This window comes from Ambystoma mexicanum, chromosome 2p, assembly GCF_040938575.1.
Source record: "Ambystoma mexicanum isolate Mex_15411 chromosome 2p, UKY_AmexF1_1, whole genome shotgun sequence".
Classification (NCBI taxonomy): domain Eukaryota; kingdom Metazoa; phylum Chordata; class Amphibia; order Caudata; family Ambystomatidae; genus Ambystoma; species Ambystoma mexicanum.
Genome location: NC_090923.1, coordinates 948,759,907 through 948,773,711, shown reverse-complemented (window position 1 = coordinate 948,773,711; position 13,805 = coordinate 948,759,907). Strand labels below are relative to the sequence as shown.

The 13,805-nt window shown below is 51.5% G+C and overlaps 1 protein-coding gene across 11 annotated transcripts in view; it reads left to right on the top strand.

Moving 5' to 3' along the window:
• The window catches only part of FRMD8 (FERM domain containing 8), a 1,471,206-nt gene that overhangs the window by 762,289 nt on the left and 695,112 nt on the right, over positions 1-13,805 (top strand). For all 11 annotated transcript variants that reach the window (XM_069644727.1, XM_069644720.1, XM_069644726.1 and 8 more), the window contains 2 exons: positions 1,784-1,842; positions 2,104-2,270. In XM_069644727.1, coding sequence (XP_069500828.1) covers positions 1,784-1,842; positions 2,104-2,270 — 226 coding nt within the window. The remainder of the gene's footprint in view (positions 1-1,783; positions 1,843-2,103; positions 2,271-13,805) is intronic.

Below are 13,805 nucleotides of genomic sequence, written 5' to 3'. Positions count from 1 at the left end.
CCCCCATTGTGTACTCACAGTGATCCTTGTCCGGTAGGAGTCGAGGTAACTGGTGACGTTCAGAGTGCTTTCACACCCTCTTTCTTGTCCTTACCACAACCCTGTGGTGTCTGGGCTGTGGTGGTTCCAAAAATTGCTCTGGAGCAGTGCAGGAGGCAGATGGGACGCAACCACTGCAATCCGCGTGCAGAGAGGAGAAAGAAAATGGCCGCCGGCCGTGCGCGTGGGTCTGTGTGCATCCGATCGATACACACGCAGTAGCGTTCCTTCACTCTGATGTCGTCGGAGCAGAGGATGGCTCCGTGTCCGCCCTCGTCGCCAGTGTTATGGGCCTTAGGGCGTGCCGGGGCCTCACTCGCACACACTCAGGCATGCAGGGAGGCACACAGAGAGAGGACGTCGGAGACGTGTGTCTGCTCCGGTCGCCAGCGCGAACTGCCGGCGCACCGCCTTTATTGTTATCTGCGCATGCGCGAGCCTCGATGCGGCTCGCGCATGCATACACAATCAGAATTGCTACGCAACAACCACCAGAATGGCTGCTTCCGTCAATCACGTGCAATTTATTATATCGTATTTTATTATTACTCCCAATAGTACCTCAAGAATGAAAGATGAATATCCCTTTTTGTTAATGAAGAACAAAGCATAGTACATGGCACGATGTGTAGAACGTTAAACTAATGCTAGTGCTAAAGCGCTCTCCACCGTTGCCACTTCACCTTCCAAGCTTCGGTGTGTCTCGCCGTCCTAACGGGAAGTCAACATAAACCCCTAGAACGCTCGACCGCCCTCCTGGCTCCCGACCTCTAACCGGCCCCCTGTATCTTAAGGGGGTGGGTGGGGCTTAGACTGGAGGCTGCAGACCAGGCATAACTTACCGGGGAGCAGTTCAAACTCTTCAAAACTGCCAGCCCGCGCTGTAGAGAACTTGCACTCACTAGACCCTAGAAAGCGAGAGCCCTCCTGCAGCGAGACTAGCCCAGGACAGCAACGGGAAAGTTAAAGGAATTAACTCGTAACGTTCACGACGCACGATTCGATCGTCGAGCCGCACCACTCGCAGGCCGCTTCCGACAATCTCTCAAAGACTTTTCGTACTACCTGCATTTCCTAGGGGGCTACAGAAGCACTTGGACAAGTAGGTGAAGGCTCTCTGTAGACTTGCAAAGGGCACACCACCAGAGACACGAGAGGTCCAATTGGAAAGAGAACAGGGAGAGGGGCAAAGACTGGGGATGGATGACAGAGAGGACATGAAAGAGTGAAATGGGTCAATGGAATGAAGCAGGGGACAGATGGAGAGGTAAAAGTGACAAGAGGGTGAAAACTGAGATTTTAACAATGTGGTGCAGGAGAGGCAGAGTAGAGGACAGGGAAAAGGGGGAAAGGAATGGAAATGGAGTGAACGGTAAAGAGGGAGAGTGGGAGAAAAACATGAACTAAACAGGTTAACTACTCTACAATTAGGCCATGCCCTGGTTCTTCTTGGGTACTTAGTCCAAGCCTCACCCTTCTTAGGCCACACCCCCAAATACATATTTTAGTGACTTGTCTGGTTTCCGGTAAAGCCCCACCACAGAGCCAAAACACCTGCTCACACACTTTAAATCCCTCCAGGCTCTAACTACATCAGGAATCATGGTAAGGGTGACAAATTGATGGGCTGGGACCGACGGGAGAACCATATTACTTAAATGGGCAGATTGTATCGACATTGCAGTCTGCACCTACCGTCGTTTGTGTGCTCCTGTTGATCGACTGCATTGTTTTTGTTTTTTAGATGAACCATCGTTGCAGTTCCGAAGGAATGTGTTTTTTCCCAAGCGACGAGAACTTCAGGTAAGTTTGGAACCTAGCAGTGGAAAGCCTTGAAGTAGGGGTGGTGGGCATTGTTTGTAGCTGAGAGTGTGAGTCACTGTAGCCCAAGTGCTTTGGAGTATTTGGAGGCTAGAGCATTTGGACATGTGGGCATGGGGTGCATGGCTGGTTAGACTGAGATGCTGCAGACAGACTGTTGAGTGTGAATCTAGATGGCCATGTGGTAAAGCACTGAACAAGAGCTTCACAATGTTCTGTTCCCTTTCTTGAATGCTTTTGTAGATTGAAGACGAGCAAACTTTGCATCTACTGTATGAGGAGGCCAAATATAATGTGCTTGAAGGGCGATATCCATGTGACATTGAAGACTGTGAGATGCTGGGGGGCCTATCCTGCAGGTTGGAGCTTGGGCCTTTTGACCAGGACCAGCACACAGCTTCTTCCTTAAGGTAGGGCAGGTGCATTGTGTTTTAACTTGCTTGCACAGACCTTTGATTTTAGGAGCTGTGCTAGTTTGGTTGAATAACTTCTCATTTGCATTTTAAAGTATGCAAATCTGGAAAGGTTTTGTAATTGGTAACTTTGCTGTTAGCTATTTCCTCTTTCCTGTAAAGCGCAGACGTTTGATTAAGCAAACAAGTTGTAATTTTTTCACCCTAACGCATGGAACCTCCTCAAAAATTATTTTCCATACACGTACATACGCATATCACAACAAAGCTTAATGCTAATGTTAGTTTTGTCCTGTAAGTATGGTCTCTTCATAGTTTCAATCGTAAAGTATTATTCAGTTTACTGATTCTGTGACTGCATTTCCAGCATTACTATCAGGAGGTTATTTCTCGAGGTGTTTTCTGTTCTAGGAATTTGAACAGACAAGTGAATCATCATTCCAAGCAATTCTGAATGTAGCTGTTTGTGTAATAATGTTGTTGTGTCCTTCTATTTATCATTTTGCGTGGCAAGTACAGGAAAATAAATATTTGTTTGTTAAATTCCTGTTATCATTTTTCTATAGGCAGTTTTAATGTTATGTCATCCTCCTCTCTCTCCTTCCCAACTGGTTGGGGCAACCCGTGTCTAGAGGTGAGTTGGGAAAAACTGTCTTTAAAAAAAAAAAAAAAGGGGGGGGCGTGGCGTGGCCTGGAGCGCCATCAATGTGGCTGCTCCTCTAGTGGCCTCTGTGTGAAGCCCGTACATATCTATTACAATGTGCGGTTCACAACGTCGCTTTGGGGGAACAAAGGCAACAGCTGATGTCGGAAGGTCACTGCTGAGAGTGAACTGAGCCCATAACGCAGACCCGAGCCCGAGATTGCAGCTGGCAAAGCCTGGGGACGCTCGCTACCGAGGTAACCAAGATGGCGGAAGATCCGAGAGCGATCAACCACTGAGACCGGACCAGGTGCACAGCGGCCCGCACGCGATGCAACCCGCAAGTTTATGGGCCCCAACCTCCAGGGCACCCGCCCCCGCCTGGCTGCTGACTCCGCTTCCTAGTGGATACGCCTCGGCCCCTCCGGCTGCAAATACAGCGGGGGCGGGACCATCCGTCATCCGGTGCTGTGGGAACCCACCCTCTGCCGCAGTTTCGGTCCAGTCCGGACCGCAGTCTCCCCGAAGGAAAACTTAGTGCACAGCAATCAAGCGGTGGCAGGGCCCACAAGCAAGACGACCAGCCCACTCCGGCACACAGAATGATAACGCATCGGAAAGGCTGCCCCAGGCGCTCCCACACGCTTCTCGCTGCACTCCGCTCGGCCCTCTGGAGAGCTTGGGCTGTGCGGGAGGAGCTTGGGCTCCAGATAACGGCCACCAGATGAATCTCTCATTGGGATTGAGCTCTCACCCTGCGAGGGCGGGAACAAAGCACTGAGCCGCCCGCCTCCCACTGGGACAGCCCAGACCTCCCCACTTCAGTTCATAAAATTGGGCACATTCACCAGCCACTAGACCTGATCCAGACTGCAGCCCAACCCAGCACCCTCTGATCCATCCACACAGGCCTGGACCCGGAGACAGGGGCAGCCACCGGTGAGTCCGCATCCAGTCCCTGCATTGATACTCCCCGGGCTGCCTCACGTCCCCGGACCACGCCGCTGCAGCCCATTACAGGGAGAGACACGCCCTGGGCACACCAGCGATTTGGAAGCCTACCCTTTTGGTGGTTAACGGGCCTCTCCGCAGAGCATCTCCTGCTCCAACTTCCCCTGACCACTTCAACTATGGCCAGCTGTGCTCCATCTTGCTGCTAGTCTCTCCAGCCCTAACCAACAAAGCCTGACGTCCTACCCCTCGGGCCTGCCGGGGCCCGACCTGGACCTCCTGCAATCAGCTACCCTTGTTAGGGGCGGGTTGGCCCACTTACACCTCCAACCCAAGCCCTACACGAGTTGTTCATCTTACGGGACGGCACTGAGTAGTGGTGTGTGGCCACGCTCTGCCTCCATCAGCTCATCCGCCCTTCCACCTATAAGGGGGGGGGCTTCTCTGGCATTACCTCTCACCGCCAAGGCTGCCTCCCACCTACCTGGAACCCCCGTCATCAGTCTTCCAGCCTGATGCCCTTATCATCCATGTAAGACCCAGACCTGACCTGGATCCTTGTCCAGACCCCGAAAACGACACCTTTAGCGACACGTCTCGCTCTACAGGACCGGGGAGGACCCTGCACCCTCCCACTCAAGGGACTTCGGACTGAGACTCGTGGAAATGTCCAAGCACCTTAAACCAGCAAAGAACTCGGACATCACCACAATGCTGCTATTATCTGACGGGGGGGAGAAAATCGGAAGCCCCAGAACTTACACCTCAAAAGACCCCTGAGGAACGGGGACAGTTGGCAACCAAGGAGGACATCCAAGCCTTCATGTCAGACATCAAGGCAGAATGTTGGAACTCACTACAAAGCTGGAGCGAACAGACCAAATCAGTGGTCGAAGTGTATGAAAAGAAGTAGTGGAACTATGTTCCCTACTGGCCTGCACCGCTTCCCACAGACCCCATGCTACGCCCCCTCCCATGCACAATAAAACCCCCAAAACACGTGCTTGCTGTTTAAGGGGAGGTCTAGTGCAGTGCACTGAAAGTGCAAGTTTTAACTTCTTCCTACACTTTTATTTTAAAACGAAACCATTTCCGGAACGGTTTCTTTTTAAAATCAAAGTAGGAACGGTAAAACTTACTTAATTAAAAGAAGTAGAGGAGAACCGCTCCCGCCCACTTCGACCACTGGACCAAAGAGTCACTGACTCGGGACTAAGGCTGGGTGAAATGGAGGACCTGACACAAGAGCACACCGCAACCCTCTTGGAAATACAACGCTCCCACCAGTCCCTACACGACAAGAAGGACATTTTTGAATTCAAGCAGGAAGACCTCGAAAATAGAGCCTGACGCAACAATCTGTGGATTCGGGGGGTTCCCGCCTCTGTCCTGGATAAAGACCTGGCCGAATATGTGGGGGTATTTCTTCCAGTCGCTGTTGCCACACTTAGATAAATCACAACTTATCCTGGACCGTTCCCACAGGTTGCGTCCTCGCCGAAATCTGGAGACAAACTCAGCGGCCGATGTAATAACGAGAGTAAAAGAAGCTATCTCGGCAATAGGGTGATCCCGAGACGAGCTGACAATTCCAGGGCTCCCCTCTTCAAATCTATCAAGACTTGTCCCTTGTCGCCCTACAAAAGAGGAAGGCCCTTAGACCCCTCACGCTCTCAAGACCACCAAGTTCGATATTGATGGCTGTTCCCAACTGCTCTACAGTTCTCCTATAAGGGTACCCTCTGCAGGATCAGCCACTGAGAAGATGCTACAGCAATCTTAAACCCAGACCCTCCCGGGGGGGGGGGGGCAGAAGGAGCCCTGCCTAATCCCATTGCTGATGACCCAGAAAACCCTCACTAAACCGAAGCACTTGGCCTGGACGAGGGTGCAGAGAAGCCGGAATGTAAGATCACCACCAGCGTTCCTGGTTGACAATGGTTGACGTCGGAACAAGGAGATGCAACTATACAATTACGGGCTTCACATGGCCCATGCCCAACTCCAAGGTGTATGCCGCCAATCCCCCCTTGGAGTGGGATACGAAGAACATTTCCACTGACTGTTCTAGCCCTGTTGGCTATGGGACATGCCGATAAAACTAAATTGGCTCCCCAAGTTCTGGTTGGTTCCCGAACTGTTATAGGTTCGGCCTCCCGTTGGAGATCGATGTTAAAACCCCAGCCACAGGGTGACATCATGCTAACCAAACCCCCATGAGATGACTGTGGCTGAGCTCCAGGGATAATCACTCATATAGGCCCATCTCGCTACTAAACCTCGACGCTAACATATATTCGAACATTTTGGCAAATCGTCTGGCTAGTGTCCTTCCCGATATTATAGATCCAGATCAGATGGGATTTATAATGCACAGATCGACTGGGGACAATATTCGTAGGGTCCTGAACCTAATGGACATTGCGAACCAGGATTCGTGGAAACCTGCTTTGCTGGCCCTACTCGCAACCAAAGCGTTTGACAAAGTGGACTGGGCATTCCTGCGACTCTCCCTCAAAACCTTCCACTTTGGACCAACTTCCAGAGGCTGGTGCTAGCCAACTACCAGTCCCCAAAGGCCCTTCTTGGAGTCCATTACCTCCTATCTGACCCGATTCCCCTCACCTTTGGAACCAGACAACCAGACAGGGATGCCCCCTGTCTCCCCTGCTTTTTGCCGTGGCTATGGAACCCCCTCGCCCAACGAATCCGTCTAAACTCGCAGATTAAAGGCCCATAAGTGGGCTCCTCCCAACACAAGATCGCACTTTATGCCGATGATGTGCTATTATCTATTAGATATCTCTGCTTTGTTGAAGCCAGCCCTGGCTGAGATTCATAGGTTTGGGAGGGTAGCAGGACCTACCATCAACTTCGGGAAATCAGTGGCCCTGGGGATTGGGTTGAGGCAAGGGGAGCGGGAATCCCTAGAAACGCTATGCCCGTTTCAATGGAGTGAGAAGGCCATTCCCTATCTTGGGGTCCAGATTCCTGCCCTCCCGGGAGAAGTCTACCAGGCAAACTCCCCCTTCCCCCACACTTTTCAAAGAGCTGGAGAGGGATCCTAACTGCTGACTCTCACAGGAGATTTCACTTCTTGGCCTGCAAAATGAACCTCCTTCCACGATTTATCTACGCTTGCTAAATGTAGTATCTTGCCTCCTACAAGATTTGCCTGGATCAGTGATGACCTGGAGCAGGAACCAGGCTGACCCAGGTAATGAGAAACAGAAGATGCTTGATTTCCTTCGTTACATAGATGCAGATCATGAAGGTAGGAGAGAAGGTCACAAGCATCTGCCCTGGTTCCCTGCCATACTCCAAGTCCCAACCGTCATCCTGTGGAACCCCCAAGCCTCCAACACTCCAAGCTCCACCTCACCATTCCATGAGGCCCTGCATTCACTCAGTCACACTAATCCTTCAAGCTACAACACGCATCCCTGCCCACCACAATCCCTCTGCCCCTGCTGCGGCGCCTGCACAGGAAAATGTTCCGGTTCATTTGGAGGGGCAGGAAATCGCGAATCCCCCAGAGGACCACGATGGGCATTTCTAGACTGGGAGGGCTGGGGGGGTCCCCGACCTCCGGAAGTACCAGGTAGCAGCACAGCTGGCCCACATTCACGCTTGGATCATTACCTGTGGGTGCCCCAAAATGAGTAGAGATAGAGCAGTCATGCCTGCCCCTTCCCTTGCATTTCCTCCCACATATCCCCCCCCCCCGTGCCATACTTGGCCAGGAAATCTGTCCTCCACTAAACATACCTTGAAAACATGGGACTGGGCTCTGAAACAGAAGGGCATCCCGAGGAGTCTGGGCCCCTCCTCCCCAGTTTTTCATAACCTGCCCTTCACTCCAGGATCCTGCCGCTGGAATTTTAGGATCTGGGTTGCGGGAGGTCTTGAATCCCTGGGCCACCTCTTTGAGGATGGCAAGCCACGCTCCTTTGAGCAGTGCAAAGTAGCCTTTCAATTGGCAGAAACAGATAGGTTTGCCTATACACAACTCCGACACTGGTGCTCCCATCCGTTGACCCGATCAGCAGCGCAACGCGCCCGCCCTCAGTCCCCTCGAATCTCTACCCTATGGGGCACCCCATGGAGGACCAGACCTGGGTAGACATCTGGTTGAGGACGCACTCTTCCTGTTTTTGCATCACCAACCGGGAGTGCGCTCACAAGTTAATCCTACATTGGTACTATCACCCGCTCCGCTTGCACCATTTTCACCGGGCCTTGGAACCCCGATGTTGGCGCCGTTGTGGACTCCCAGGGTCCTACTTCCACATGTGGTGGACATGTCCAGTGGTGAAGGAGTTCTGGTTGCAATGTATTTTTACAATAAAAGACATCACTCGGGTGGTGATCCCGCTGGAGCCGGAATCCGTCCTCCTGGGAGCCCCAATCCCAGGCACCTACCCGAGAACCGCCCTCCTAACAACTCTTGCTGGCCGCAAAGATCATGGTGGCGCACACTTGGAAGTCTGCTGAAGGCCCCTTGACTCTTTGGTGGCTAAAACCTTGGGACATCCTGATAGCGGAGAAAATCACTGCAGCTAAAGCTGGCCTCCTTCACCGCTTTTCAAACATTTGGCCGCCTTTCCTAGACTATGACCAGAACTTCCTGGCGCTAACCCACAAACCGCGACTGGTTGCAAGGGCCTTCCAGTCAGAGGACCAGCTGCGAACGGCTAGCGCCGACCGATGTCCAACCGGACCTTGACGAGAGCTGATCTGGGAGTGGGAGCGGGGAGGAGTATAGGAATTGCTCGTAATGTGAACTGGAGGTAATGCTTTGTCTATTGTCTGATTTTGTTGTCGTCTGCGCATATTTGCGTGGGCTAGCCCTGGTCCTCTATCCATGCGTCAACCAATCGCCACTTTCAGTTGTTGTTTTTCCACCTACAAGGTTGGTCAGGTTAGCCCTCTGTTCCATGGCACCTCCTTTTTTGAGGTGTTGCTGACTTTATCACTCCTTTTTGTGGGAGTGTTTTTATATGTCTCTAATTTTCTATTCATCTTTTACAGGGTGCCTCTTTGCTTTATGTCATACATCACCGGCCTAAAGCAATGCATCCCGTGTAGAAAGCATCTTCCATCTGTGGACTCTCACCAGGCCTGTGTTGAGTGCTTGGGAAACCATCATCTGATGAGTACTTGTGCCCTATGTGATGGGATTCAGCCGAGGTGTCTCAATCTCCTCCTTTCCATGTGCGATAGCCAGGGGGGGTACAGAATGTTGGAGGACTTTGAGAGACCGCAAAGAAGATCACGTGGAAAGAGGTGAACCGTGTCCTATAAGGTACATACTTCATCATTGCATCTCTGTACTGAAGATAAAACATCACCCTCAGTTTTGAGGTGTTCATAGGACTGTTCAGGTGAACATTCCTCTGGCAAATTCATTTTGTAGTTCTCAAATGCATGCCTTTTGATGGTAACATAACCAGTACTGTTGATGCCTTGGTATCAGACTCACCTTTTCACGACAGGCAAGGGTACATAAGTACCAAGAAGCATTACTGGGAGCTCAGGCATTCACTGAACAGGCTCACTTGATGTTGGGTTTCATCAGGTCTCTGTTAAATTCCCCTTTCTGAAGAAAGGTTTGGTACCAAATCCATCTTTGAATGAACCGGTTGAAATTGGCGTCCCCTCAGGTCCTGGTTCTTCTTGGGTACTGGTGTGCCTTGATTAGGTACTATCAATACTGCTCAAAAGAAAATGAAGCAGGAACGAAAAAAAAGCCTGCTTCAATACCGAAGACTCGTAAGAGGGAAGCATGAACGCCCAAGGTACTGGATGAGTCTACTTGTACCAAGTTGTCTGCTCTTATAAGTCTACTATCAAATTCAGAGGATTGTGATCCAAATAGTCTGTTCTGTTCCTCCAGAGGAGTTACTCTGTACTCCTGTTGGGGCTTCAAACCTTTTTATTTTCTTAAGAAGGAATTGGGGTGTCATTTAATCCTGAGCCACCATTGGCTTTGTTTTTAACGAACATTCGGGTCCCAAGACCGTTGGTGTTAAAAATCTAAAATCACTCCCCAGGGCTTGTTGGAGTGCCCTTAACCACTAATTCATCTACTTCGCAGATGAGCTCAGGGGAAGAGCACATCTCTCCAGAGCCATCATCATGGCAAAAATTAAATGAGTACAGTATTAGGCATAATGCGATGGGATCCATTTTTGTAAGTGCTGGTACAAAGAATCAAAGGAACAGCAGAGCAACAATCTCTGCAGTCTCTAGATCTGTTAATGTGGGAGTTCCACCTTTGGCGTCTTTGCCTAAGAGGCAGACAACTACTGATTATCCTGAGGCTGATGACGCAGACAGTGAAGATTCTGCTGTGTCCCTGATTTAAGTTGTATGAGAACATTTTTAAGATATTTGAAGTCTTGGTTTTCACACAGCTTCCAGCATGTCAAGCGAGACTCCTTCTGTAAATGAAGAGCTCTGTGAAGGAACAAGCTGTGGGCTAAACCTCATTCTGAATTGACCATGTCTAAATCCCTGAAGGCTAAATCTGACACACAAAGGGAAGATCCTCTTATTGTTATGGGAAATCTACTCGCTCAGTCCGCTGTTGCATTAGGCATAGACCTTAGGATTGGTCACTTTTGACCTTAGGATTGGTCATTTTTGTTGTTTTTGAACCCAAGTTAGGTTCTGAACAAAGGACACATGTGTAGCCCCAGAGCTTTTGGGGAAAATAATAACGAATTAGAGCATGTGAATAATTGTTGATATGTTTAGAAATGAGAATAATGCACAATTTGATCAGCTTCAATTTTGTTTGATGGTCCCCACTTCCAAAGGGTTAGGTTTGTTTTTGCACTGAAATATGTTTCGAAGGGATTGTGTCCTCCGACGTATTCCAGATCTTTGACAGTAATTACCACAGCTGTGCTACTTCTGAAAACTTTTTCGGCATAGGCGTCCTGCGTCGATGACGTCGATACGCTCCCTCGAGGACCTCCTTCGACGGTCGACGTCACCGGATGTTATATCTAGGATGCACGACGCCCGTAGCCTAAGTGCCGTTTTTTCAGCGAACGTGTTCGCTTCGGAATCTCGCCGCGCCTCAGTTCTTCTACTTGGTTTGCTAAAGTTGAGAAAATGTCTGTCTTCTTCTACCCCGAAGTCAGGCTTCAAAAAGTGTCGTGACTGCGGTTCCAAAATGTCCATTACAGACCCGCACGACATTTGCCTCTGGTTCCTCGGTGAAAGTCACGCCACCGATGATTGTGATGACTGCCAGTCCCTGACTTCGAAGGCCTTGCGGGAGCGGAATAAGTTGTTGTCGGTAGGGTTTCTAAAACCCGTAAGTCGAAATCCACTGGTCTTTCGACCGACGATTCGAGGGGCGACTCTCCGTGTCGGCGTAAGTCCAGGGGGGTTTCGGTTTCGGAGTGGGTCCCGCCATTCCTCTGCCTCTTCGAAGGCATTTGCGGAAGTGCCTTCACCGGTCGCCTTCCTGGTCTGAGGGCTCCACCTGACGAAACACTAGTCGCCGGCCGAATGGGATTCATTCTGCCAGCAAATGATGGTGATTTTCGAATCGCAAGGCACCGTTCCGACCCCGCCTTTGAGAGAAGCCAGCAGGGAATGAGCTAGGGCCACCGCTCGCACGCCTTCGGGCTCGGGCGGCCGGCGCGATCATCGGGAGCCATCGAGGTCCCGATCGGACAAGGGTGATCGCCATAGCCGTGCCAGGTCCAGGTCCTCGACGCCCTCGAGACCGTCATAACCTGTGAGGCCTTCTAAGAAGGTATCAACGCCATCTGTGTCATGTCCGTCGAGGGCCTCTCTCGAGGCTCCGGCTTCGAGGAAGTCGTCGACGCCATCGGCGCCGCAGCCATCGAAGGACACGCTCGGGACTCTGGCCTCGAAGCCATTGTCGAAGTCGTCGGCGCTCGACGCTGATTCGATCAGCGCCCTCGATGCCTTTTGTGGAGAATTTTCCGGAGTTGCCCCGGAGGGCTGTGGAAGCTCAGAGAAAGGCTCTCAGCAAGTCTGTGAGGCCTGTGTTTGAGCCCTACTCTGTTCCTCCTCCCAGGGTGGATTTATTCCAACCCTTGGAGTATATTTCAGAGGTGGAGAAAGGGTCTGATGAGGAGGGGGTTGTGCCTCCTGAGGTACCTGATGACCTGTTGTCCGGTCATAGCCAACTGGAAGACCTTCGTCAATCCTTACATGACGCCAGTGGTCTTGATACCTCTCCGGAGGTTGAGTTTGGCAGGCCTGAGCCTTGTACACATGCCGAATCCTCGTATAGGCGTCTCATGTCGAGGGTGACTGAGTACGTGGGGTGGTCTGCTCCACCTGTTGATTTTCTGCAGGATGATCTGACAGATATCTATCTTTGACCAAGTTCCACCCACCCACCCATTTTATATGGCTTTGCAGAGAAGGGTGGCGGCAGCTTGGACTGCTCCGGAGAGTCTCCCGGCAGTGAATAAGTCACTTCCGAAAAAATACCGTCCAGCCAGTAGTGACCCCTGCTACTTGTCAACGCACCCACTCCAGAGAGTTTGGTGGTGCAGGCGGCTACGGCCTCGGCAAAGCAGGCGGCGTACCCTACAATCCCTCCTGATAGGGACGACAAGCGCTTTGATGGTTGGGGAAAGAAGGTATTTTCTTCTGGGGGTATGGTTTTACAAGCAGCCAACTCCATTTGTGCCCTGTCAAGATTCACTCACACTGTGGAATTGTGTGTCGTTGGCGGCTGAGCAGATTTCCAAAGGGGCGCAACGGGATGGTTTTCTAGCCCTCGTGCAGGATGGCAAGGATGCCATGTGTGTATCCGTTCAGTCGGGTCTGGACATGGCAGACTGTGTCAGCCGGTCTATGGCTGCGAGCACCGTGATACTCAGGTTTGCGTGGTTGAAGAAGTCGGGGTTTGCTCCGGATGTGCAATCCCGGCTTCTCAACATGCCCTTTCATGGTGTCCATCTTTTTGGCAGCAAGGCTGACGAGAGCCTTGAGAGGTTGCAGACCTCCAAAGCTGCAGTGAAGTCTTTGAGCACTGCAGTACGCCAACCTCTGCCTTTTCGTCCTCGGGGACAGCAATGGAGGGGTGGTTCCTTTCGGTACTACTCTTTCTTTGGTAGATCGAGAGGAGCTGCTAGTCTAAGGGGCCAACGTAGGAGTACCAGAGGTGGAAAGCAAGGTACTAGAGGTGCCAAAGCCGCTCAGGCAGTTGCCTCTTTGCACTCAGACACTGCCGCCGCGTCAGCCCAGTCATGAGGCCATGTCCCAAGGTTCGCCGGTTGGGGGAAGACTGGTGCAACATCTTGTAGAATGGCATGCCATTAATTCAGATGTGTGGATTCTGGGGATCAGAGCCCACGGCTACTGTCTTCCTTTCCGGCAGCGGCCTCACGACAATCCACCGGGGAAGCTCTCTTTGAAGCGTACGGATCCGCTCCTTGCGCAGGAAATCCTGTCCCTGCTGGAGAAAGGCGCCATAGAACTGGTGCCTGTAGCGGAGAGGAACAAGGGATTTTATTCCCCATATTTTTTGATCCCGGAAAAGGACTGAGGGTTAAGACCCATCATGGACTTGCGTGGTTTGAACAAGCTCCTCAGGAAGGACAAGTTCAAGATGGTAACTCTTTCTCAAGTCCTCCAGGTCCTTCAACTGCAAGATTGGTTGGTGTCTCTAGACCTCAAGGATGCTTATTTTCATGTGCCAATTCATCCAAAGCACAGGAAGTACCTGAGGTTCGCGGTTGGCGACTCGCATTTTCAGTTTCGGGTCCTGCCGTTCGGATTGACCTCCGCCCGAGAGTCTTCACCAAGCTAATGGTGGTTGTGGCAGCGTATCTCAGGAAAGGGGGGATTCGCGTCTACCCCTACCTGGACGATTGGTTGATCAGGGCGCGCTCTCCCGAGCAAACCCTACGTCATCTGTCCGTCACCTGCCACTCCCT